Source organism: Grammomys surdaster, unplaced genomic scaffold (genome assembly GCF_004785775.1).
Source record: "Grammomys surdaster isolate TR1022 unplaced genomic scaffold, NIH_TR_1.0 126109, whole genome shotgun sequence".
NCBI classification, from domain to species: domain Eukaryota; kingdom Metazoa; phylum Chordata; class Mammalia; order Rodentia; family Muridae; genus Grammomys; species Grammomys surdaster.
In genome coordinates this window covers 4,911,141-4,938,265 of record NW_021620917.1, presented here as the reverse complement: position 1 = coordinate 4,938,265, position 27,125 = coordinate 4,911,141, and the positions used below count along the sequence as shown (strand labels likewise).

General features: G+C 49.1%; 1 protein-coding gene across 1 annotated transcript; it reads left to right on the top strand.

Moving 5' to 3' along the window:
• The first annotated feature begins 1,990 nt into the window (after positions 1-1,990).
• Positions 1,991-26,550, top strand: Eif3b (eukaryotic translation initiation factor 3 subunit B). Its single transcript, XM_028756095.1, has 19 exons — positions 1,991-2,506; positions 8,438-8,630; positions 10,182-10,301; positions 10,524-10,581; positions 10,759-10,887; positions 11,095-11,252; positions 13,857-13,988; positions 14,065-14,131; positions 14,799-14,845; positions 16,857-17,067; positions 20,075-20,147; positions 21,097-21,219; positions 22,594-22,672; positions 23,276-23,414; positions 24,312-24,437; positions 25,002-25,079; positions 25,364-25,472; positions 25,580-25,696; positions 26,053-26,550. Exons 1-18 carry the CDS (start codon positions 2,041-2,043, stop codon positions 25,681-25,683), a joined length of 2,412 nt encoding a protein of 803 aa, XP_028611928.1. The 5' UTR covers positions 1,991-2,040; the 3' UTR covers positions 25,684-25,696; positions 26,053-26,550.
• The last annotated feature ends 575 nt before the right edge of the window (positions 26,551-27,125 follow it).

Here is a 27,125-nt window from a genome sequence, read left to right as displayed (position 1 = left end):
GAGAGAGAGAGAGAGAGAGAGAGAGAGAGAGAGAGAGAACACTATCTTTTAGGAGCCATGAATCTCAACACTTGGTGGAAGGTTACAGTAAATGCTTTGTGTGGGGCTCCTGGCAACCTAACTCCAGAGAAGAAAGTCTGTTTCCCAAGCACCTACATCCATAAGTCTTTGGCTTCTAGAACATGGAGCCATTTTTGCCTTTCTCAAGATTTGGATTATGAATTCAGACACTGGGAATTTGGGCTCTCAAAGGGCTGGAGGAGATGCTAATTAAAAACCGAATAAGTACATTTACTTAGTGTGTGCCTATCACATCAGAGGCTACCCCACCTCCCACTCACTTCTCACCCACCACAATATGGGTTTGCAAGATGGAACTCATTTGTCAGAATTAACAGCAAGAGCCGGCTGTGTAACTCATCGTTTTCTGAGTAGATCATAAATACTCAGCCAGCCCGTTACTAACGTATCCACCAGCCTCCGGCCACCTGTTCTTTATATCACACAGGCTAGCATAAACTCATCTTTTTGCCTCATCTCCTCCGTGCTGGAATTCCAAGTCTATGCTTTTATGGCCAACGAACTGGTCCTTTAAGAAAAAAAAAAGTTTTGCTTTTTTTTTTTTTTTTTCCTTAGAAATCTCAGCTGGAGAGGTGGCTCAACTGTTAAGAGCACTGCCTGCTCTTCTAGAGGGCCTGGGTTCAATTTCCAGCATCCATATGATGGTTCCTAATTGTCTATAACTTCAGTCCTGGAGTTATACACGTGATTCGATGCTCTCTTTCGGCCTCCGCCTGCACACATGGTTCTGCCTTGTGCAGGCAGTCATTTGTGTGTGTGTTGGCGGCCTCTAGTTGTCGGCCAGCTCCTCGCGTAATTTTGGAACCCTTCGTTCTTTGGCCGGGTCAGTAGATGGGTCTAAAATACAAGCCCTTACGGGGGAGGGAAGCCAGACAGACTTGCAGGCAGACCACTCATAAGCATACAAACAAGACATTTTCCAGTTAAGAGATGGTTGTAAGCCACCATATGGGTACTGAGAGACAAAATTGGTCTTCAGCGAAAGTGTTCTTAAGCTCTTAAGAGAAACGTTCCATAAGGGGCAGCTTTGGGCTGGAGGCATCAAAAATCTTGACTTATCTTTCCCGGCAACCACTCCCGGGGTCCCCCTAGTCTCTCCAGTAAGGCTCTGCCCCGTCTACCCCAAGCTGGCCCACGTGATCGCATTCTCCCGCGAATGAAGACGGCAGTCACCGGCGGTCTGAACCACGGTGACTCTCATCTCGCGGGCCAACGCTAGATTGCGAGCCGCTGCGGTGAGGATAGCCATTGAGACTAAAGCCCCCATCACACGATTCTGCATTATGCAGGCAGTCATTTTTGTGTGTGCTGGCGGTCTCCGGTGGTCAGCGAACTCCTCGCGTAATTTTGGAACCCTTCGTTCTTTGGTCCCGTCAGTGGACGGGTCTAAAATACAAGCCCTTACGGGGGGGGAGGGAAGCCAGTCATGTCACTCAAGCAGTCTGTCTGATTAAAAGCAAGGCTTACGAAGAATACTATGTGGAACTTTAAGTTATTTTGACGTTATTTTATGATCACATATTTTGTCTTCATACAGCTCCGCGGGTTATAAATGATTTGAGAGTTTACTTGGTGCTCTCCAGATAGTTCAGTCCTCCTCCCGTAGCGCCCGCCGGGAGAAGCGGAGAAAGTCTGCCATCTTGGACGCAACTATTTCGTACTATGAATGGGGGAGGCACATATCCTTGTGACTTTATTTGCTACCTTACAAAACTTTTTTAGCTATATATAAACTCACAGGTCTTGAAACTCGCTGTTATAATTGTCTCTAGATGCTTCTTATGTGTATGTGAGTTTTCCCGGGCTGGCCGTGAGGCATGAGGGCGTGGGTGCCTCCCCCGAGCTAGATCTTGGTACGACCCACTCGCGGCACGCACATGGCTCCGCGCTAGCGGCGCGCGGTGACTTCTGGGAGTCGGAAGCAGGGCGGCCGAGCCGGGTGAGAAGCAGCGCGGGCCCATGCAGGACGCTGAGAACGTGGCGGTGCCCGAGGCGGCCGAGGAGCGGGCCGAGCCCGCGAGGCAGCAGCCGGCTTCCGAGTCGCCGCCGACGGACGAGGCGGCAGGGTCTGGCGGGTCCGAAGTGGGGCGGGCGGAAGACGCCGAGGAAGACGCCGAGGCCGGACCGGAGCCCGAGGTGAGGGCCAAGCCGGCGGCCCAATCCGAAGAAGAAACGGCGACGAGTCCGGCCGCCTCGCCCACGCCGCAGTCGGCGGAGCGGCCCTCGGCGCAGGAGCCCTCTGCTCCCGGGAAGGCGGAGGCCGGCGGAGAGCAGGCCCGGGGGCACCCCTCGGCTGGAACGGAGGAGGAGGGCGGGTCCGACGGGAGCGCGGCTGAGGCGGAGCCGCGGGCTCTGGAGAACGGAGAGGCCGATGAGCCCTCCTTCAGCGACCCCGAGGATTTCGTAGACGACGTGAGCGAGGAAGGTAAGGGCTGTCGTCGTGATTGTGTTCACGGTGTGGGTATCCACTTCAGTCGTCGAGGGCGCGAGGTCTCCTGGTTGTAACGATCCTGTTTCCTCTACAGTAGGGGTCCATTTGGGGAGTCCGTTTCTGCGGGAAGACCGGGCGTCTGGGGATTGGTGGAAGGCAGGACGACCTGAAATATTTGGGGGCATTCTAGTTTCCCGGCCAAGGTTTCCAGTGTTGATCAACTGGACTCCTCAGGGCCGAAAGGGAGGGACGGGTCGTGTAGAGTCTGGTGCCTTCCCCCCTGTAGAAGTGTGTTCCCAATGATTTCCATAGTATGACTTTGCCATCGGACCCAGCCAGATTGCCTCCTGCAATCTCTTTTTTATCTCTTTTTCCTAGGTCAGTGCCCTGGACCATTCTTGTGTTGTACATTGCTTTTTCACATTGTTCGTTTGGCACTTTACTTCATGATTTTTTTCTATGTGACTGGCTTTTTGAAGGCATTTTTTTCTGCCTACTTGCACAGGAATCTTTTCTGACAGTTGAGAACATGTGTCATCTGCAGTTTCAACTTCAGGCTGAAAGCACACGAGCCAGTTCATTCATGTGTTGGTGTGGCAAATACCAAGGGCAAAGGACCCAAGAACACCACTTTTTCTTTTTTTAAATGAGGGCTTCTCTGTGTAGATCGGCTGAAATTGAACTCTTGATTCTTTTGCCTCAGTTTCCGTGGTGCTAGCAATACAGACAATGCTTCTGAACTACCAATGATATACCATGAAAGTATAGCGCCTTCAATATAGTTGTCAACTTAGAACTTAAATGTTTCAAAGGGTTACTGTTTGATGTCACCGTTGCTTGACTTAATCCTTTTTTATGTTTGCGGTTGTTTTTGTTTTGTTGTAAGACAGGGTCTGGCCTAGGTCAGGCTGGCCAGCTCTTTATGAAGCTGAAACTGTCTTTGAACTGATCCTCCTGCCTCCACGCCTCCACTTTTAAGATTGCCAGGATTTGAGGTGTGAGTCACCATGCCTGGCTTGTTTTATTGTATTTCTTAAGGTAAAAGATGTCTTAGCGTGAAAAGCAGATAAACTCCTGGGAAGAATCTATAGGCTTCATTCAGCATTGAGGAAGACTCTCTGGATACATCGGGTTTCTGGGTTCCCACTCTTACCTGACTCCAGTGATCTCAGTGTACCTGTTTCCCCTGTGCTAAAGCCTAAGTTTTGACTTTTTGATGCTCCTTTTGAACCCTTGGTTCCTTTGGTTATATATTTGGGGTCTGGACTGTCCCTGTCACTTCATGGTTTTAGACAGGACCTCACACTGTATCCTATGCTTTCCCAGAACTCATGGTAAGCTTCCTGTCCTCACCAGTTGGCTAGACTAGCTGGCCATTTAGGTCCTTGCTTGCACTTTTCCAGCACTGGGACTGCAGCTGTGCACCACTGCCAGCTCTTTGAGGTGGGCACTAACTCACAGGAGTGATCTTAACTCAAGTCCTGCTGCTTGCCCTGCAAGCATCTTTTGAACTAAACCCATATGCATACCACCATCTTTTCCCTTTTTCAAAGATCTGTTTTGTTTGTTTGTTTTTAATGAGAATTATTACATGCACAGGATCATTCCCACGTCTGTCCATGTCATATGTGTGTCTGTCGCCCATGGAGGCCGCTGACTGGGTCTCCTGGAACTGGAGTTAGAGTTAAAATCGGTTGTAAGTGCTGGGAAACAGTGGGTCTGTTTACTGCAAGATGAGTAGTTAAAGAATTACTGGAACCCATTTAATTCACAGATTCCAGCATGTAGATTATTTCCAGAATTAGGGATTACAGGAGTCTGGGGATGCTGGCTCTGTGACTACAAGGCCAGCCTGCCTCCATCAAGTCTGCAAGGAGCGCAGTGGGCCAGTCCGGTGTATGCAGGGACGGGAACAGTAATGAGGAGGAGCTGTCCTTAAGAGGTGGAACTCTAAGGCCATCTGGGTGTCACACTGGTGGGAAGAGAAACAGCCTTTTGGTTCTCACCAGGAGGAGCAGTGGGGAATCCATCTTGCCTCCTTGTCCTTTTTCATGTCAGCATATGTCTCCTATTCTGTTACTGATTGTGAACAAGTTGTTTCCTCTAGTGTGGTGTGCATGCCAGTCATTTTGTACTTGGTAGGTAGAGGTTTGAGGTTAGTCCCTGCTACGTAGAAAGTGCAAAGCCAGCCTGAGGTACATGGGTCCCTATATCAAAAACCAAATAGAAGGAGGCTGAAGAGATGGCCCAGCACTTGATGTTCTTTCAGAGAACCTAAGTTTGATTCCCAGGTCCCACTTGATGGCTCACAAGTCTAACTCCAGTTCAGGGACCTGATGATCATGTACCAGGCATGCATGTGGTGCGCATACATGCACAAAGGCAAAACACTTATACACCTTACAATAAAATGTAAAAAACCCAAACAAATGAAAAGAAACAATGTGTTGCATTATGAGGATACTTTGCCCTGCCCTTCTCAGAAGCAGCAGATTATTACAGGCTAGGTAGACGCTTTAAGCTCCTGGGAAGGAGTTGTGTTTGTATGGAAGCTGGGCTTTTTTTTTTTTTTTTAAACATCTTGTTAAGTTTAGATCCAGCTTAGCAGGCTGTTTTAATTGTATGGTGAGCAGGATTTTATAGGGACCCAGAGTTTCTGTAGTGGAGGTGTGTGGCATTGCCATGTTGAAAATCTGCCTCTTAACTCCTCACCCCTTGCCTGCTCTTGATTCTGGCATCTTTGAAACGTGTCTTAATTAGGTTTCTGTGACAGAAGCAACTTACAGTCAGTCCATCATTCAAGGAAGTCGGGGCAGGAGCTGATGTAGAGGCCACGGAGGTGTGCTGCTACTGGCTTGCTCATTATGGCTTGCTCAGCTTGCTTTCTTATACCATCCAGGGACACCAGCCTGGGATGGCATTGCTCACAGTGAATTGGGTTCTTTCATACCAATCATCAGTCAAGAAATTAACCCACAAACACGCCTACAGGTGAGCCTGGTGGGGGCATTTTCTCAAGTGAGGTTTACTTCTCCCAGATAACTCTACTTGTGTCAAGTTGACATAAAATTAGCCATCATGAAATGCAAAGGACTGTTGCATTGCTTTTCTCCCCGTAGTAGATCCCAGGACCTGGTGCATGTCAAGCCAGTATTCTACCAAGCCATACCCCCAGCCCTCCAACAGTGGCCTTTAAAAAAGTCATTTGGTGAGCTGGACATTTGTGTGGCAGTCACAGTGTTCAGGAGTTGATTTTTCTCCTTCCACAGTGGGTTTCAGGGATTGCACTCAAGTCATCAGGCTTGTGTGACAAGTACTTACACACTGAACCTTCCTTCTGCCCAAAATTGCCTATATGCTGAAACATATATTACTTTTTATTTGCATTCTCATCTTTTTTTTTTTTACATTTTATTTTGTATATGTTTGTCTACAATCGTTTATATAAAGACCACATGTGTGACTTGTATTTGTGCAGATCAAAAGACGACATCAGATTCCTTGAAACTAGAGTTGCCGGTGGCTGGGAATTGAGCCTTAGCCCTCTGCAAGAACAAGTATTCTAAAGTGGCTGAGCCATCTCTCCAGCTCTTATTTCTTATTTTATATGTATGGCGTTTTGCCTGCATGTATGTCTGTGTACCACAGTATGCATTTGCCTTTGGAGGCTAGAAGAGGGCATTGGATTCTCTGGAACTGGGGTTGTAGCTGTTTGTGAACCACCATGTGGATGCTAGGAACTCTGGTCCTGGAAGAATCAGTCACAAGTGATCTTAACTGCTGAGCCATCTTCCCATCCTCTCCCCATCTTTTCTTTTTGAGACAGGGTCTTACTATGATTCTCTGGCTGTTCTGGAATGCACTAGGCTGGCCTTGAACTTCTTGTGTAGACCTGGATGGCCTTAGAAATGGCTGTCTTTCTGCCCTGGTTTCTTAGGTCCTGGGAGCATGGGAGCATTCTTAGATTTAGCTGGCCTTTCTCTTTGTGTATATGTACTGTATTTGTGAAAGTACATATGGAAACCTGAGGTTTGTGTGTGGTGTGTTCTTCTGTTGATCTTCACCCCCTTTTTTTTGGAACTGTAGAATTCTGTACATCAAGCTGGCCTCCAACTCAGATTAGCCTGCCTCTGCCTCGAGTGCAGGGGTTAAAGGTGTGCACCATGACTTCCCAGCTTCCCCCTCCTTTGCCCTATAAAAAATGTTTTAAGTGTGTATTGGTGTTTTATCTGTAAGTATATTTGGGTGACATTGTCAGATCTTGGAGTTACAGACCCTTGTGAGCTTCCATGTGGATGCTGGAAATTGAACCCAGGTCCTCTAGAAGAACAGTCAGTGCACTTAACCACTGAGCCATCTCTCCAGCCCCTAACATAAGGTTTCTTTTTTTTTTTTTTTTAAGATTTATTTATTTATTATATATGAATACACTGTAGCTGTCTTCAGACACACCAGAAGAGGGCATCAGATCTCATTACAGATGGTTGTGAGCCACCATGTGGTTGCTGGGATTTGAACTCAGGACCTCTGGAAGTGCAGTTAGTGCTCTTAACCACTGAGCCATCTCTCCAGCCCCTAACATAAGGTTTCTAATTGAACCTGGAGCTCACCATTTCAGCTAGACTGGTTGGGCAGCAAACCCCAGTGATCTTCCTGTCTCTGTCCTTACAGCGTTGGGATTATAGATGTAGCTTTTTTGAGACAGAATCTTACTATGTAGCTGTGGCAGTCCTAAAATTCACTTTGTAGACGAGGCTGGCCTTGAATTCACAGAGGTCTGCCTGTCCGAGCCCTGGGGTTGGAGGCATGGCCACCGTGCACATAGGCTTATGGGCAGCAAAGACTTTCCCCACTTAGCCTCTGTCCAGCCCCACCTTTCACTTCAGAGAATGAAACAGCGCAAAGGACGTGTATTGACATTTAGAGTACTTAGCATGCTAAGTTTCTTTCCTTATTTTTTTTTTTTAAAGGATTTGTTTTCTTTTTAAGTGTGTATGTGTGCACAGGAGCCCTTGAAGGCCAGAGGTGTTAAGTCCCCTTGAACTGGAGTTACAGCTGTTGAGTGAGCTGCCCAGCTTGGGTGCTGGGAACAGAACTCAGGTTCTCTGCAGGGAACAGAACAGTTGGTTTTTCCAAACATGGTTTTTCTTGCTAGACCAGGCTGTGGCCTTGAACTCATATTCACCTGCCTCTGCCTCCCACGTGCTGGGATTAAAAGCACCACCACCAACTGAGGTACCTGTTCTTAATGCTGAGCCATCTCTCCTGCTCTTCAGTTTCCTAGCTAAGATCTTCTGTAGCCTGGTAGGAGGCTGGCCTTGCCTTTAGATGACCTTAAACTCTAGCTTCTCCTGCATTCTGCTGGGGTTTCAGGCGTGTGCGGCCACACCTGCAAAGATTGAATAAAAAGGACCGTGACAGTAGCCAGAGAAATTCACTCGATGAGCCAGTCTTTACATTTGGTTTTACAGCAGTGTTGGAGATTGAACCCAGGGCTACTTCTGAGTAAGGTTGGGGTGCTAGCATTGTTATATTTGTGGCTCGTTGTATTTTGTAATTTTTAAGGTTATTGTTTTTGTGTGGAATATGGAGGGTAATTTTCAGGAATGGGTTCTTCCCACCTGGTTAAGGCAGGGTCAAGCTGGCTTTGAACTCAGATCTACATGCACCTTCCTCCACCTTCAAAATGATGGGATTGCATGCTTGCACCACCCTGGCAACAATTGGATACATTTAGAGATTGCTTCTCATCAAAAGCAGTGTGAGGGTCAGTCTTCCTGTGGAAGCCAAGTCCTGGTGTCTTTGTTGATGATGAACTAACCCACTTGGAATAGCTGCCTCTTCGAAATGAGCAGCCTGCCGGCTAATGAGTGAGTGCTTCTTGCCTTAAATAGAACCCACTTGACATTTCTTTTACTCCTTCAGAACTACTTGGTGATGTACTCAAGGATCGGCCTCAGGAAGCGGACGGGATTGACTCGGTGATTGTTGTTGACAACGTTCCTCAGGTGGGACCTGACCGGCTTGAGAAACTCAAAAATGTCATCCACAAGATCTTCTCCAAGTTCGGAAAAATCATAAATGACTATTACCCCGAGGAGGACGGAAAGACGAAAGGGTGAGCACGCTAGTTGCCGCAGCAGCCGCTGAGGACTTGGGGGTTATGTGTTTAGGCTGCCCCAGAAGGACGCGCTCCAGTGAAGTTTTGGTTCTCAGGTCACTAGAGCTGATCCCCACAGATGCAGCAGACTATCCAAGATAGATCCTAATAAAGATGCCACTGACTTGAGAGTGGGCAGACGGCAAGGGCATCTGCCTGTGGGATTTCTCTGGAAATGCTTTTGAAAACATTTTAACTTCTGAAGTAGAGGTGAAACCTCATAGCACTGCTTAGTTAGGACTTCCTTCCTGCTTACTGTCACCTAAATCTTGGTGCAGCCTAAGGTGTGACCTGCAGTTTTGTTTTTTCTGTTCAAAATTAGGTCTTCTGAGCTTGAGTCTAGGCCTCCATTGTGTTTGTGGTGCTGAGCACAACAGTAGGCCTAGACCCTCTGTAAAGGCTTTGGGCTTCGCTGTCTTCCAGGACTGAGGTTCGTGAACAGTGGACAGACTGCCCTCATCGAACTGAACAGGGCAGGATGATCCACAGTGGCTGCTGCCAGATTTGTAGGGTTTGTTTGCCTCTTGCCATTGTTGACAGACTCCCTTTAAATGCCACCTTGTCTTAAGAGTTTTAAAGACAATCTACAAAGTTACTTTTGGAAGAGTCATTGACTCTAGGCAGTACTGCCCTGTTTTTTTATATTTTGTTGTTTTGTTTTTAATTGTTTTATGTGTATGCATGTTTTACCTACATGTATAAGTGTGCACCACATGTGTGCCTGGTCCTCTCAGAAGCCAGGAGGGATGTGATCCCTTGGAACTGTAGTTAAGGACAGTTTTGAACCACCTTGTGAGTGGGTGCTGGGAATTGAACCTGTGTCCTCTGTAAGAGCAACCAGTGGTCTGTTTTGTTCTGTTGGGACAGAGTCCCTGTGCAGCCTTGGCTGGCCTGGAACTTAGTGCTCTACATGCCTCTGTTTTTTAGCTCTGGGATTAAAGGAGTTGTCCAGCTGGCTCAGAATACCCAGTGTTCTTAACTGCTGCTAGCCATTTGGTTGACGGGACAGTTGTTAGATGTTTGTCTATCATGAAGCTTCCCCTGAAACCCTGTGCAAATTTCCTATGGTGTGGAAATGTGTATTAGTGACTTTTTTGTTGTTATTTATTTGTGTTTTTTTGAGACAGGGTTTCTCTGTGTAGCCCTGACTCTCCTGGAACTAGCTCTGTAGACCAGGCTCAGTAATGGTGACTCTTGATGAGGTCATTGCTAGCTGGAAATGCTTCATATGGAAAGTGGACACTTTCCTAGGTTTTGACGTGTGCAGCACTGGACTGTCACAAGGAAATGACCATTTCTGTTAGCCTTTCTGTCATTTATAACCATGAAGTCACAGTCTTGAGATCTGTTAAGATTCCTTAGGAGACTACATTACTGTTCTTTGGTCCTTGGTGTGACTGCCTTGGAGATGCCGCAGGACAGCTAGATGCCTCTGTTCATGGAGAAAGGTCTCAGTGCACAGTAAGTCTGAAGGATGCGTGTGTGCAAGCCGCTCGCCTTCTCACGCAGGTACATCTTCCTGGAGTACGCCTCTCCCGCCCATGCTGTGGATGCTGTGAAGAACGCAGATGGATATAAGTTGGACAAGCAGCACACGTTCCGGGTCAACCTCTTTACTGATTTTGATAAGTGAGTTGGAGCCTGAGATCTGTGTTTGGTGCCTGTCGGGGATGGGGAGTTCCTCAGTGGGTGGTGCTGCTGGCCTTGCAGGTGATGGATTTCTGTTGGCCAGGCAAGAGCATGTCGTGTTTTTTGCTTTGAGCGTCGTGGTAGGTGGCGAGGGTATGGGGCTGCCTGGCTGTGCACCTCGTCCCGGGCAGCTGTGGCTCAGCAGTGCCCATTCTGTTCCAGGTACATGACCATCAGCGATGAGTGGGACATTCCAGAGAAGCAGCCTTTCAAAGACCTGGTATGTTTTCACAAAATGTCTGCCTTTGTAGTCAGAAGACATTTTGTAACTGAGGTAAAACGGTGTCTGTATCTGTTGAACATCCATATCTGTTGAACTCGTCATTTGTCATTAAGTATGATAGTTATCGATAAGCTTTCTTTGATGAAAATGTCCTTGGGTTTTGACTGTTTTTAGGGCAATCTACGTTACTGGCTGGAAGAGGCAGAGTGTAGAGATCAGTATAGTGTGATTTTTGAGAGCGGAGACCGGACATCCATCTTCTGGAACGACGTCAAGGACCCCGTCTCAATTGAAGAAAGAGCGGTGTGTAGCAGCAGCTGGCCGTGACCTCCCGTCCCCTTAGGGCAGGAGCAGGGGAAGGCTCTTGTTCTCTGAGGCACTCTCTGGGAACAACTGTCACTCCTTTACCTGCTTGGAAACGGTTCTGAGAGATGAGAAGATGCAGTGTAGAAGGAGGGGCCGCCATGCTTGGCGTTTTGTCATTTTCACATTGCTCCTGCCTTCTTACAGAGATGGACAGAGACATATGTGCGCTGGTCCCCTAAGGGCACCTACCTGGCCACTTTCCATCAGCGGGGTATCGCCCTCTGGGGAGGGGACAAGTTCAAGCAGATACAGAGGTTCAGCCACCAAGGAGTGCAGCTCATCGACTTCTCGCCGTGTGAAAGGTGAGTGACTGCAGCTTGCCTCCTCCTCGGGAGATTTGTTCTACTTTCAGACTTGACGGAGAAATCCCAGGAGGTGTGAGAGCCAGCCTGGAGCTCATAGTGAGTCTGAGGCCAGGTTAAGCTACATGAGACCTAGTCTCAAAAAAGCCTCAAACAAATGGAGAAAGAGAAAAGAGATGTGGTTTACCGAGATTCTCCTGCCAGCACTTGGCCCTGTTCCTCTACCCCTCCTCAGACAGTGTAAACTGCCAGAGCCGTGCGGGGGGCGGGGGCGGGGCGCGGGGGGCATTCCAGGTTTTCTTTGATGATTTCTTTCTGCAGTGACCCAGGCAGGGGCTCTGCATTGTCCCTAGCCCCAAACTTGAGCAGCTGGAGGAGCAATAACTCCTTTACTGTGGCTTCACCTTCCTGGGCTGCAGGGACACAAGTCTCAAAGCAGGAAGGTTAACTTGTGTCTTGGCTCTTTCAGGAGAGAGACCACACGGACAGAACTCACTATAGTGTGTGTTCACATGGTTGTGTTCGGTTGTCTTTGGTCTCTTACCTTGCTGTTTTTTGTTTTTTTTTGTTTGTTTGTTTTTGTTTTTCGAGACAGGGTTTCTCTGTGTAGCCCTGGCTGTCCTGGAACTCACTCTGTAGACCAGGCTGGCCTCGAACTCTTGAACTCTCGAACTCAGAAATCCGCCTGCCTCTGCCTCCCAAGTGCTGGGATTAAAAGTGTGCGCCACCTTTGCCCGCCTTTACCTGTGCTTAATGTATACTTCTTAATGTATACTTTATGGGTGGATGTGTATATGTACGTGTAGGAAAAAAACATGCGTTGGGCAGGGTACTGTGAGGTTCTGGAACTGTGAGGTTCTGGAACATCCCCCTTGATAAAGTGGACGGCATGTGTTGCTCACCTCTGAGCGTGCATTGCCTAGCAACCGCCATGTGCTTCCTGTGATGCTACTCTATGCTGGCACTGATACTTGGTTCCAGATACTACTCTATGCTGGCACTGATACTTGGTGCCATAATGTCTCAGATCGATCACTGCTTGTTCTAGTTCAGCGACTAGACAGGTTTCAGCAGGGCTTCTGACCCATGTCTGAATTAGTCTTGGAGCAGAGACTTGGAACAAGGAGCCAGAGGAACACTGGAGGAAGCTGCTCACCACACTTTGTGAGGCACACTTGGATCCTCAGCCTCGGGAAGTAGAGGCCAGAGGGCCAGGAGTTAAAGGCCAGCTTGGTCTACATGAGACCCTGCTTCCCAAAACAACAGAAATACATACTGGTTACCTGTAGACAAAGGTTGTCACCCATGGGTGTGTGCTTGGCCCTAGCCCTCGTTTCCTTAGCCCTCGTCCCTTCACCTGGCACATCCTTGCCTCCCTGTGTGCTGCTCTCACAGTGCCAGAGTCCTCTCCAGCAGCAGTGTGAAGAGTGAGGGTGTGGGGCTGGAGACATGGCTCTGCGGTAGAAACACAGGTTTCATTCCTAGTACCCACACAGTGGCTTGTAACCATCCATAACTCCTTCTTCTAACCTCTGCGGGCACCAGCCATGCTTGCAAGCCAAACACTCATACATATGAAATCAATGTCTTTTAAAAAAGAAGTGGGTGTGTGAGATGACTGCCTTTTGCCTGCGCCTGGGTGGCTCGTGTCCCTTCAGCTCTTGGGAAGCCTGTACAGTTCCCACAGTGGTCAGTCCACCTGTGTTCTGGGGCACAGTTGAAACATGGCTAGGATGTGGCTTTTTCTGTTCTGATACATGGCTTGGGCCCAAATCACTACAGCTGAAGCTGGCATTGAACTCGTGATCCTCCTGCCTTCATTCCCCAAGTGCTGGGATTCGGACAGTGCACCACAACCCCTGCTATGATCTGTCTGTTCACGCATCTGTCCTCTTGAACAAATGAGGCTATCCTGTTGTCTGTCGGGTGCTCTGTGCTTTGGTTCTGTAGATTGCAGTGTTGGGATTCACTCGTCACAGGCTTCAGCAGTTTGTGTGGTGTAATGTTGCTGATCAGGATTTCATCTTGCCAGCCCTGATGCTGCAGCAGGAGGGCCTTTTGCTGATGTTCTCTGGCTTGCTGGGCCTCTCCACTGCCCCTTGCTGTGAGGGCTATATCCTTAGGATACATCTGCTTTGTGGGGACAAATACAGAGTGCTTCTCCACTGAGAGATGAGCGCCGTCAGCCAATTTCCAATGTCCCCGAAGCACACTCCTTTAGAACTACTGTATGTTGCCATTTGTTCTCTTTTTCTCATGAATCTTGATTACATCAGCACATCCTGAGAGAATCCCAGTCCCTCCTCCCTCTAGACCAGCCCACTCCAGCAGACTTGTTGGGCTGTTTGATTTGCTTGGGGCCACTTGTGGGGACAGCATTCTAGGCGACTTTTGTAGTGTTCTGTGACGTACTTTGTGCTTGGTTATGCTTGTGCTGCCCTCAGCTTGGGAGAGACGAGCCACTGATCTTGGGTCATGGTAAGTGTGGAAAGACTGCTTCACATCTTGGTGGCATTCTGTGTATCGCTTCTGTGACCATAGCACTGGGTGCTGGAAATGGGATTCTCACACCAAGAAGTGCTGTACTGAGTGACCCTCTTGCAGATACCTGGTGACTTTCAGCCCACTGATGGACACGCAGGATGACCCTCAGGCCATCATCATCTGGGACATCCTCACAGGACATAAGAAGAGAGGTTTTCACTGTGAAAGCTCAGCCCACTGGCCCATCTTCAAGTGAGTAGACCAAAGCCCTGGTCTTCCTGTGGCCTTCTGTTCTGTCGGCGCAGCCTGACAGTTCTTTTCTCCTCAGGTGGAGTCACGATGGCAAATTCTTTGCAAGAATGACCCTTGATACTCTTAGCATCTATGAAACACCTGTGAGTTCTGTTTTTTCGTCTTTGTGGAAGTCTGGGCATTGAACTGGAATCTTGCATGCTAGGCAGTTGCTCTGTCACGGACCTGTGGCCTAGCTCCCATGGTTATTTAAGTGTTCCAGAAGGCTAACCAGACTGTTGGGTGCATGCTGCTATCTAGTGTGGAGATACCAGTGTGGATATAGTCAGTGCTTCTCTTAATTGTGCTGTGATGGGGTGGGGCTTTGTAGACTGGTAATAAAGGCCATCCCTTGCTGTGCTGGGTGGAGGCCAGGACTCCCTGCCCAGGCTCTGGCTGAAGTCGGATTGGAAGTTGTGTGTTGCTGCTGGCAATCTCTGCTGCTCGCCTATCCTCCGTGCTTGTAGTGGCCTCCAGATAGAGCAGAATCTTACACGTTAAAACGGGAAGGGGAGCTGGCGAGGTGACTCAGTGGGTGAAGGCACTTGTTGCCGAGCCTGACAACCAGAATTCAGTCCCTTCTGCACCATGGAAAGCGAGAACTCGCTTGTGCACAGTCTTCTGACTTGTACATGTGTACTGTGACATGCCCTCACCTCTCCAGAATAAATTTAAAAAAGAGGTACCTAGAATTGATGCTGCCCTGACCTTTCTGAGCTGTGATTTTCATTTTTATGTTTTCTCTCCATCTTCTCTTCCCCTCACGGGCAGTCCATGGGCCTTTTGGACAAGAAGAGCTTGAAGATCTCTGGAATAAAGTAAGTGAATGTTTCTGTAAAGTCAGCGTCAGTGTGCTCTGGTTACTATAGCAACATAGGGTGGTTACCTTTAAACAGCAGAAATGTCAGTCTTTCCCTCTTAAAACTAGAAGTCCAGGTGAGCTGGTGGGAGCTTTCTCTTGAGTGGATGGTCTCTGTCTCTCTCTCTGTCTCTCTCCCCCCCCCCCCATTAGAAGGAACAGCTGTCTAACGACTTTAAAAGGCATTTGTTTGCAGGGTATGGTGGCACAGGCCTTTAATCCCAGCACTGGGAGGCAGAGACAGACAATCTCTGTGAGTCCAAGGCCAGCCTGGTCTACAGAGCAAGTTCCAGGACAGCCCAGGCTGTACACAGAGAAGCCCTGTCTATTTTTTTTTAAACAAAAAACAAAAGCAAACAAACAAAAAAACCATTTACTGGATCCCCACTTTCCTTAAGACTGATTACCTTACAAGGGCCTCACCTGTGGCCACCACCTCCCAGTGCATTTGAGGAGCACATGAACAGACTTTCAGGTCATTGTAACAGGGTGTTTATTAGAGATAGGTCTTTTCTGTATAGCCTTGGCTGTCTTGGAACTCACACTGTAGACCAAGCTGGCCTCAAACATATAGAGACCCACCTGCCTCTTGTCTCCTGAGTGCTAGGATTAAAAGTGTGTGCCACCACCACCTGGCCAGGGTTTTCTTTTTTCTTTTTTTTTTAATTATTATTATTTTAAGAAAAGAATCTCAAATATAGCTTGGAATTTTCTCAGTATCAGAGTATACACTTGAACTCCCTATTTTCCCACAGGCTGGTATTACAGGCATATACTACCACATCCTGCTAGCTAGGGTTTTTTTTGTTTTGTTTTAAAGATTTATTTATTTCATGTATGTGAGTACACTGTAGTTGTTTGCAGACACACCAGAAGAGTGTACCAGATCCCATTACAGATGTTGTGAGCCACCATGTGGTTTCTGGGAATTCAACTCAAGACCCCTGGAAGACCAGTCAGTGCTCTTAACCACTGAGCCATCTCTCCAGCTCATAGCACTCAGTTCTTAAGCAGTTAGAAAAAGCATTTGCTTCTTGTTTCTGCAAACATTGGGGTGCTGCAGTGGCTCCTGCTCAGAGAAGAGACCACAGAAGTAAGCACTAAGGTCAGAGAGCCTTGCCCAGCTAGAGTAGGGGCTGTGTGGGGACTTGAGCGGTGGCTCGTCCCCTCCCTCTCGTAGATGAGCAGACACACGCTTGTTTATCTGAAGTCATTTGGAGCTGGTTAGTCCTGGGGTGGCAAATGCTTATTGGCCCAGAGGACATTGGCATGCCTTCCTTTTGTGTTTTTCACTCCTGGATATCATTTGGACTTTTAACAAAAACTAAAACCAGGGCATGCACTGATCTGCAACAGATTCAACACCAGATTTGGATGTGGTGGTGGGCTTCTACACTTGAGCTGGTCAGGAGGGTCAGGAGGGGGAGTGGTCTAAGTCTGCAAGTTTGAGACCAGTCTAGGCAACAGGCCATCTCAACAGCAACAATAGAAGACAGGAATATGCTGGACTGGTGGCTTTCCATGTGGTCCCACAGTCGACCTGCCGCACTGTCTGCCCTGCAGAGCAATTAGTAGAGACTGTTCACCTGTCCTGTCTTCCACGTCTGACTTGCAGTCCTCCCCTTTGACACCTTGGTTGACCTCTAGACACCCTGCAGCTAGAGCCACCAGCTGAAGTACATTTGTAAAGAGCAAGGCTGGCCGCACTGGGAGGTGGGTGCAGTGAGCTGCAGCATGCCTTTGTCTGTTGCCTTGCTGTCACAGCAGGGTGATCACACTCCAGGGTCGTGAGGTCTGCAGGCTGCACTGTACAGAGGCTAACACATGGCTGGTGTGCAGCAGGCTCAGAGCCTAGCAGGTACTGGGCAGGATGCCAGATAGAGCTTTTAAGAGTAAATTTGGTCATCTCTCTTCTTCTTGATCCTATAACCATCTGTTCTTTGATAAGCTTTTATTCCTTTGTCCTGCAGAGACTTTTCTTGGTCTCCGGGTGGTAACATCATTGCCTTCTGGGTGCCAGAAGACAAAGATATTCCAGCCAGAGTGACCCTGATGCAGCTCCCCACCAGACAGGAGATCCGAGTGAGGAATTTGTTCAATGTGGTTGATTGCAAGCTGCACTGGCAGAAAAATGGAGATTACCTGTGTGTAAAAGTGGACAGGACTCCAAAAGGCACCCAGGTGAGTGCTTGTGTGGGAGCCGCTTCTGAATGAACCGCCGCTGCTTCTGAGGATGTGTTTCTGACTTCTGTGTGTGTGTGTGTGTGTGCACGTGCATGAGGGCCACATGTGTGCAGAGCTGCACATTTCCTCGAGTTGCAGTTACAGTCGGTTGTGAGCTGCTTGGTGGCGTGCTAGTGACCTAATTCAGATCTCCTGCAGCGGCTCCAACTGTGCAGTTGTTTGTCAGGCGTGCTGTCAGGCGATGTTAACCAGTGGCTTACTGTGTAGACTGTAAGGTAGGCACCCTCCTTGCCTGGCTAAAACTGTTGACTGTCTGGTCATGGTGAAGGAGTCTCAAGATGAATTCTGCCGGAAAGCTTCTTTGTTAGGTTTTGGTTTTTCAAGACAGGGTTTCTCTTGGTAGCCCTGCCTATCCTGGAACCCACGCTGTAGACCAGGCTGGCCAAACACTAGAGATCTGCCTGCCTCTGCCTCTTGAGTGCTGGGATTACCACCAGGCTTCATTGAGGGCTTCTTAACTGTGACTTTAATAATTGCTTTTCACCTGAGAAACTTTAGTCCCCAGATTTGTAAGCACAGAATAGGTTTACAAACCCAGCATAAACTGATGATTATAGATGCATGTGTGTCTGTGTGTGCAGTGCTTTTGGAGGCCAGAAAAGGGCATTTGATCCCCTGAACCTGAGCTACAGACAATGGTGGGCTGCAGTTTGAGTGCTGGGAGTTGACCCAGGTCATCTTCAAGAGCAACAAGTGCTCCGTCCCTATCCGGCCCCTGTGCTTGTTTAACACAAAGAGTTTAACTTTGGCCTGATTTTTGGTACTGTGCAGTGTTTTTCAGAGTTAATGGATATTTTGGATTGTTTAATTGTCAGTGCTGAGAATGTTTCATGTAAACCAGTATACAAAAGGGCAGACATAGCATGTTTAGGACAGTTTCCAAACTTGTTAGAAATTTGTAGAATTCATTGAACATTTTTTTTTAAAAACGAACCTCAGGTCAGCAACTCAAACAGGATTTTTTTTTTCAAAACAAGTATTCTAACACAATATAATTCAGAGATGCTACTAATTTAATACTTGCCAGAGAATGATGGAAAGTAACAGTCCTTTGTTTTCTATAGTTAAACCATTAAGTTTTTGTAAGAAATACATTTTAAGTACAATTAGAGACAATATAGTTTGTAACTTGTAACAGTGTGAGTCTGTGTTTGAGGCAGCTTCAGCATGGTGGCAGTCTAGACCACAGCTGCAGGGATGTTCATGATGCCTCAGCGTGGGCGAGTGCTGCAAACACACAAGGCTACTGTGTCTTTGGGGCTGAGAGTGTGTGTGTGTGTGTGTGTGTGTGTGTGTGTGTGTGTGTGTGTGTGTGTGTGTCTGTCTGTCTGTCTCTGTCTCTGTCTGTCTCACATGGAGTTGTAATTCAGCGTTTGAGAAGCTGTATCTAACTAGTGATGTGAGACTCAGTCTGGACATAGCATTTTACCAGAACTTGGAGGCCAGTTGATCCTGTCTTCTTACCCCCTTTAGGGTTGATCACCTCTTGTAGTTCTGAGCTCACAGAATAATACAATAATACCACCTATAGATGCTCAGTCACTCTTACTAGAAGCTAAAAGGGATTTATTGTTTTTCTGGTAGTCAGGTGGACTTCACACAGCTCTGCACACAGATGTTTCTGTTTATGTAATTTAATGTTTTCTTCATCAAAAAAACAAAAAAAACAAACAAACAAAAAAGGCAAAAAAAAACCACTGTCTAGGCATGGTGTGCTTGCTTTTAAACCCTAGCACTCAGGAGGCATGGGGCAGTCAGATCTCCAAATTTGAGACCAACCTGGTCTACATAGCAAATTCCAGACTATCCAGGACCACACAGTGAGATCCAAGCTTTGCTTTGCTTTTTTATTTATTTATTTTATATGAGTACACTGTAGCTGTCTTCAGACACACACCAGAAGAGGGCATTGGATCCCATTACAGATGGTTGTGAGCCATCCCACCATGTGGTTGCTGGGAATTGAACTCAGGACCTCTGGAAGAGCAGTCAGTGCTCTTAACCGCAGTCATCTCTTCTTTTTTTTTTTTTTGAGACAGGGTCTCAGTTTTTGGTTCTGGGTATCTGTGAACTCAGTGATTTTCTTGCTTTAGCCTCTTGAGTGCTGTATTATAGGCATGAACCACCAAGCCTGTCCCAACTAATTTTTCTTGAGATGTAATTTGTACACCAAAACCATTTTTAAGTGGAGAGCTATCTCTATGACTTTTGGTATGTTGAGCAGGTCACACAGATGTGCCACTGTGCATGCTAAGCTACACACCAGTTAACACTCCCCATTTCTCTGGTTTTACACTGCTCTTTGGTCTGCCTTTTTATTTTTTGTCCCTGTGCCGGTGTCATATTCAGGCAACCCTCTGAGTGCTGGTCAAATGTTCTGTTGAACTATGCCTCCAGCCCTCCCTTCACTCCTGACAGCCTCGGTCTCTCCGTCTGCTTTCTGTCTGTCTGTTTCTGTTAGGAACATTTCCCTGCAGTTTGTGGCCCTTTGTGTCCAGCCTCTCTGACATCACTTTTTTTTTTTTTTTTTTTTACAACCCCCTTCTATATTGTAGCATGTGTCAGCATTTCATTCTATTCTTTTTCATGGTTGACTAGTATTCCAACACACACATGCATCTACATGTTAATGTACACACACTAACTGGCGGGGGAGTAGTTAGTTACTGAGTCTGCTGTTGGAATGCCTTCGTCCCCTCTGGACTGCAGGGCCCCTGAGAACTCTGGTAGATGTATTTGGTCTATGCTGTCATGCCAGCCTCAGCACCACAGCAGGGCTGTGGACGTGCTGGTGGGTGAGTGCCATCTTCTATCTGATCGTCAGTTGTTAACACACACACACACACACACACACACACACACACACACACCCCTAGTACCCCAACCCGCTTCTTGCCTTCACCTTCCAGAATGTTACCCCTTCCTTTTTTACTTTTGTCAACAGGGAGTTGTCACAAATTTTGAAATCTTCCGAATGAGGGAGAAGCAGGTACCTGTTGATGTTGTTGAGATGAAAGGTAAGCAGGAAGGACCTTCCGTGCCTTTGTCTTGTCCAGCTTCTCAGAGCAGTGTGCTGAAGTGGGGTCTCGGCAAGAGCAGCCACAGGGCTCTCCTGTCTGCCTTCTTGCCCACCACAGGGCTACAGGGCACACCACCATGCCTGGAGTGTTTGATGAGCTTCTAGCTGGTTGCACTTAGGACTGATTTTTTTGTTTGTTTCTGTGAACTAGAGATCCATTCTATAGCCCATCTGCTCTTGAATGCCAGTCTCTCTGCCCTGGCCTCTCCAGTCCTGCAGTTAGAGGCCTGTGCCGCCAGGCTTGGCCTGCCTTTCCTTTTTCTCTCTGGAAAAAAATGTTTTTGAAGTGGGATGTTTTGAGACAGGATCTCACTTTGTATCCTTCTGTGTCTGGAATTCATAGAGATCCACCTGCCTCTGCCTTCCAAGTATTGGAATCCCCCTGCCTCTGTCTCCCAAGTGCTGGGATCAAAGGCGAGCGAGGGCCACCACTGCCTGGCAACATAAAGAAAGGTTGCTGGACTTTACAGAGCTAACTTCCCTCCTTTACTGGAGTAGTCACTGTCCAGCCTTTGTCTAGTAAAGTACCTGTGCCTTTCGTTGTGTGTGACTATAGAAGATCACACCTAAGTTGTTAAGTCCCTAAGTCAGTTAAGGAGAGACAGTGTGGTGGCACCTGCCTGTGATCTTAGCTTCAGGAGGCTGGGGCTTGAAGAGGCCAAGTTCTAGCCTGGCCTGGGCTTGTTATTAACACAGCATCCCAATCAGATTAAACCACCTGCTTCTCAGCTCTGCTGACTTTTCTTTGCTTTTGATGTCTGTTGATCTGGGTTAGTGGGTTAGTTAGTGGGTTAGAGTGCTTGTCTCCAGGTAAATGAAGATCTTAGACTATGAGATGTTGATAGGAAGTATTACAGCAACTGACTTCTCTTTGCTGTTGATTGTAGAAACCATCATAGCCTTTGCCTGGGAACCCAATGGCAGCAAGTTTGCTGTGCTTCACGGTGAGGCCCCTCGGATATCTGTCTCCTTTTACCACGTGAAGAGCAATGGGAAAATTGAACTCATTAGTAAGTAGTCTGCCCTCATGCTCCCTCTACAGAGCTCAGAGGCCGGCATTCCAGCTGTGCGTCAGATGATAGCTGGATGCTGAGGTTGGGGTGACTCGGGACAGAGGGAGCCCACACTTCTTTCTAAATCCGATTTCTTCAGTTTTAAGTCTGCCATTACTGCCCCCTGCCTGGCTTAGCCCTCAGGTCCTCCATGGCTCCAGCAGGAAGGGGCGTGCTCTCATTCCCATTCGTGCAACAGTGCTCCCTTAAAAGACACTCCCCTTTGGCATGGGGGCAGCGTGTGGCCCTGCTTAGACTCCCAATGGGCTGCTGCTTACACTTGACTTTGTGTCATGACGGCCCCACAGCAGGTTTAGAGCTCAGGACGAGCCGAGCTGGGATGGATCTGCAGGCTTGCCCCAGGCTGTGTTCCATAAGTTCTTTATAGGAAGCCAGCTATTCCCTCCACCCTAGCCGTCACACCGGGGTCTTCTTGGACTTGGGACCTTCTGTAGACACTGTGCTTTCCCATCACCGGGGTCTAAGCATTTGTGGCAGGATCAGTTGACTGTTGTAAAGTTCATCGTGTTGTTGATTGTCTTGGATATGTAAAAGGTAGACAATTGCAGACGGGCTTCTGTCCCATCATAACAGACACCAGGAAAGGGGTCATTTATTCCCTGAATGTCTGTCAGTCATCTCTTTTTGGGCTGTAAGCTCTCCACCAGGGTCAGTCAGTGCTCCTGTGCATTGGGGCCAGATGGTACATTTGTCCTGCAGCTCTCTGTGAATGTGAGACTTTTCTCACCCCATCCCCTGCCCCCCTCTCCAATAGGGAAAGATGGCTGTTTTGCTAAAACTTTACCCCCTCTTACTCCTGAGTCCTGTGGCCAAGGATACACCCTGTTATTAATGGCCTGTTATGCAGACAGATGGCTGGCCGAGAGAGGCTAGGGGTGACCTGGGATGTCACTCATTTGCTTTGTCAGTTTCACCAGAGTCAGGATGACTGGGAAGGCTTGCTTGATGTTCTGGGAGCACACTGAAAGAAGGTGACTTTGGTAGCTTGGCCCTTGGTGTTGTTGGGTAGACACCGAGGACTCCCGAGATGAGTCACTGTGTTTGCTGTCGGTGCATTCTTTGCATGTGAAGTTGAAAATAGTATCCACTAGACTTCCATAATAGCCAGTATCACCACCCAGAAGCATGCATCGTGGCTTTAGGTATGACTGAATGGGGGAATGGTTTTGAAATAGTTCTCCCAAAGTGCCCAGTGGGTTTGTGCTGGAATTGTATGTGGACTTTGTCTCTGCCAGCTCTCCTCACGAGAGGCACTGTCTTAGCTGGAGGGGCACTGGCACAGTCCCTCACAGGTACTTGTTTTCCTTGCAGAGATGTTTGACAAGCAGCAAGCCAACACCATCTTCTGGAGTCCCCAGGGGCAGTTCGTGGTGCTGGCTGGGCTTAGGAGGTGAGCGGAGCCCAGCCCACTGTGGCAATACCCTGCTCCTGAGGGTTTGTGTTGAGATGGAGCGTTATCATCGCGCTAGATAGTTACCACAGCTGAGCCTCCGGCCACAGCAGACTGACTGAAGTAGTGACTTGCAGATGACGCGTCCTCTGTGGTCATAGTCTTGTACCCCTCCTGTGAGTCCTGCATCTTCCAGTGGGACGGGTGCTTAGCTGGAGGCTGTCTTGCTCCTCTGTGGTTGGGGTGCCTTTCTCTTGTTCCCCTGCATTCCATCTGAGCACATAGGAGTAGTGGGCAAGTCCAGCCTTGTCCTCTGGGAAGGGCTGCTGTGGCTTGCTCCCACTGTGGGAACTTCCACAGGCAACCTCTTCTCTAGATGCCACAGAGCAGTGTGTCTGCCATCCATGTCCCGATCCCAGCCTCAGAATGGCCTTAGGAAATCTGTCAGGACCGTGAGGGCGATAGGGCCGAGGCTCAGGGAGCTAACCACACCCCAGCAGAGTCCTCCGTCCTCTAACCCTGTGACTCAGTTGCAGTGAGGGGCATTGGACTCTCAGCGGGGTGCAGGGGATTGTGGGATGCAGCTGCCCTGTCACCCCACAGCATGAACGGTGCCTTGGCGTTTGTCGACACTTCAGACTGCACTGTCATGAACATTGCAGAGCACTACATGGCCTCCGACGTGGAGTGGGACCCAACTGGCCGTTACGTGGTCACCTCTGTGTCGTGGTGGAGTCATAAGGTACGAGATGGCAGGTGCTGGGCCCCCAGGGAAGGAAATCTCTCTGTTTTCTGTGGGATTGTTGTATCCAGGGCTTCCAGGGTGAGGGCGTTATTCACACACCTTTGTGGCTTAGTTTCTCAAGAGACTCACTGCTGAGAGAAAGGTCAGCTGCCCCAGAGCATTGGGCATGTCTATTTGGCAGGGCCTGCTGGAGCATGGGCCACTGTGCGTCCTGAGGGCAGACTGCTTCCAGTGTTTATTATAGGTAGACAGTCGACCCAGTCCATGAAACAAAACCTGCGAGCTCAGGGGGCTACAGCTGATGAGATGTGACCCCCTCCTTCCCAGATGCCTTTGGGTGGTGTCTGGAAAAGCACTCTCTATGTTCATTACAGGACGTGCTGTCTAGGACCCGTCCCAAACACCAGTGCAGCACGGCCCACCCCACACTTGTCAGCACTCTGTAGGACTGGGAATGCCAGTGCAGAGCGCCTGCCTGAGTTTCATCCCAGCATCTCCCACCCCCTCAAAAAAGGGGAGGAAGCGAGAGTCTTAAAGCCTCTATTCCATTCAGTTTACAAGCTCCTCGGCTGGTTGGCAGCAAGGAGCCCAGCATTTGAGTTGAGGCAGAGCTCAGTTAAGAGTCTTACGGGGAAAGCTAAGCTGTGGTTGTTGGTGTTGCAATTGGCACTGCTGTGAAGTTTCTTGTTGTAGACCAGTGATCAGCAGGCCCAGGATCCTTACCTCATTATTTGCTGGTCATCTTTCCTTCTGGAGGCAAACACAGCCAAGTGCAGGTGTTTTTGTCTCCAGTGTGCTGTGTCTTGGGTTACCAGAGGTTGGTGCTGTGGCTGCTAAGAGTAAAGATCCCAGGGTGGCCTTGCACATTTGCATGATGGCCCCACTGCCCTCTAGGTGGACAATGCCTACTGGCTGTGGACCTTCCAAGGTCGCCTTCTCCAGAAGAACAACAAGGACCGCTTCTGCCAGCTGCTCTGGAGACCAAGGCCCCCAACACTCCTCAGCCAGGATCAGATAAAGGTCTGTGGTCCCTGTCTGGTTGGGGTAAAGGAACAGTTGTGGCACTGAAGGAAACCAGGCATTTGTCCTGTGACTGGACAGGGCCAGTCAGTGGGGAGTGGAGGTAGGACATGGAGCGGTTTCTGAAGAGATACAGGGCCAGTGAGACCTGTCCTGAAGCCGTGTCAGCCTAGGCAGTGCTGTAATCCCAGTAGGCTAAGGCAAGAGGATGCTGAGTTCTTTCCAGACTCTGATGACTATCCATGTCCTCTGCCCTTCCCTTTTCCCCTCCCCACTTCAGAAAACCCATGATAGTCTGCCTAAGCCAGACGGGCTATAGACAAGTTCCCATGGGATGGGAAGAGCTAAGAAGGGGTTACCTAATGGAATAGGTCAGAGCTCGGAGTGACTCACCCTAGGAATCCTCTCCATGAAGTGAGTGAGACTCGACAGCTGGGGATGCTGATGCCCTGGGGCTGAGTCGTCTTAGTCCTGGAGGCTGTCACTGCACACTGGCATCTTTGAAGGCAGCACTTGTGATCTCACTTTGAAGGCTCAATCCTAAGAGACTTGTCTTGGTTTCAGCAAATTAAAAAGGATCTGAAGAAATACTCCAAGATCTTTGAGCAGAAGGATCGCTTGAGCCAGTCCAAAGCTTCAAAGGTGAGCGTACACGGATGCTCACGGGAGCCCAGCTCTGTCTGCCCTGGGCACTAGTGAGAAGAGAATCAGGAGCCTGACCTGCTTTGTTCCCCTTGCTTGAAGCAGGGGGAATATGATTAGGAAGAGAACCAAGGGTCCCGCTTACAGGAGGTTCTGTGGAAGACTTGCCCAGCACACAAGCACTGACATCTTCCTGATGTCACCAGTGGTTGCTAGATATGGCGGGGTCATTGTCGTTGAGCAAGAATGTCCTACTTAGCCCTACAACCTTCCCTACCTGACAGGAACTGGTGGAAAGAAGGCGGACCATGATGGAGGATTTCCGGCAATACCGAAAAATGGCCCAGGAACTCTACATGAAGCAGAAGAACGAGCGTCTAGAACTACGAGGAGGTAACCAAGCTTCTGGGCTTGTCTGCTAGTGGACTGGTCCCTCCAAGAACCCTGCAGCTGGCTTTGCAGCCACGTCCCAGGGGTCAGTGTGCTGTCTGTCCTCTCAGGGGTGGACACTGATGAGCTGGACAGCAATGTGGATGACTGGGAGGAAGAGACCATCGAGTTTTTTGTCACTGAAGAGGTCATTCCTCTGGGAAGTCAGGAGTGACCTCAGCACTGTGGTAAGACCTGTGAGCATGAAGACGGGAATGGGGGTCTGCTGATGAGCCTCTGGCTGCTTGTTAGACCACAACATAGAAGACACCCCGGAAGATGGCAGTGCTGCCGCTTGTGGGTGGTAGGGAGCTTGGGAAGCAGCAGGGGTGGGCATGACCATCTCCAGAGGGCGGTGTTGCAAGGAGGATCAGGCCACAGTACAGGAGTAGAGTGAGTGCCTGCCTGCCTGCCTGCCTGCCTGCCTGCCTGCCTGTGGTACTTGGTGCTGGGCTCCTTCAGGAACCATGAGAGCATGAGCGAAGCCTCTTGGAGTGTGCTCCCTTGCTTTGTGTCTGACTAAATGGTGATTCATCTGTTGCAGTGTCACTGTGCCGCGCCCAGGATCTGAGGCCACTCTTCACAGGGCCTTGGCTGGGCTCTCACCTGTGCTTTCTTGCTCTGGACTGCGAGTGCGCCCAGGGTTCTTCCATCCCGACACAGCTCTGTGCCTTCAGCCCCAGGTCCACAGCGGGGACACTCAAGCCTCTGCTCTCACCTTGCCCTGTTTGGGTTTTTAATCAGCCGTGTCTGCATTGGGGCCTCACTGCAGTGCTCCTGGAGGCTCCTCTAACTCCTGCTGCTGCCCCTGGGGTTTCCAGAGCCTCCGCCTGCAGCTCAGGGGGTTTCCATTCACGGACTTGCTGTTCCTGTGTGTGCTGGGCCAGTGTTGTGTGGCCTGGGGACCATCAGGGAGTCTGCACACCCACCACTTACTTGTGCCAGAAACTCTGGAGGCACCCCAGCCCCTCACACCTGTTCAGGTTGTGGCACGGCCTCTGCGCAGGTTGGGTGTGGAAATAAAAGCAACCCTGTGTCAAAATCGTGTCGTGATCCTCTTTGTAGCTCAGAGTGGCCTCAAGGCCTGCTCAGTCCCTCTCCCTGGGGTGAGGGTACTTGCACACTGCTCCTGGGTTATTGTTGAGAACCTGCCTGACTGGAACCTCCCTGTATACGTTGGGACAGGTTAGCAAGCAGGTACACAGCTGGTTAGCCACTTGACATGCACCTCTGTAGTTACCTGGTAGCCAGTAGAGAAGACAGCAAATGGGTATAGATAAGCGTCACCCAGGATGGAGCTGTGGCCGTGTGTTGCTCATCCTGTATTTCACAGGCTCCCACACAGCCGGGCCTGCAGCCATGCTGTGTCTCTAGCATGTACCTCTAGGAGGAGACTGACGGTTAGCATGCGGAGCAGAAGACGGATCACGGCTTACATGCTTCGTTGGGAGGTGGTTCCCCATTCCTCCTGTGTCTCGGGTTTTTATTCCTTTGACCTCTCTGAAGTTTGATCGTGTTACAGGCCTCTTCAGCAGTTTTGCCCCACAGTATGGCCACCCCCGTGTTTAAACATATCTTAGTTTCACAGCAGTGAGAAAAGGGTAGAGCTTCAGCACA

Bases quoted from the DNA above. Each gene is read 5' to 3' on its own strand.
- Eif3b (XM_028756095.1), top strand. From the start codon at position 2,041: ATGCAGGACGCTGAGAACGTGGCGGTGCCCGAGGCGGCCGAGGAGCGG. The intron at 20,148-21,096 runs GTAAGCAGGAAG...TGTTGATTGTAG, and splicing joins TGATGTTGTTGAGATGAAAG to AAACCATCATAGCCTTTGCC. The intron at 21,220-22,593 runs GTAAGTAGTCTG...TTTTCCTTGCAG, and splicing joins TGGGAAAATTGAACTCATTA to AGATGTTTGACAAGCAGCAA.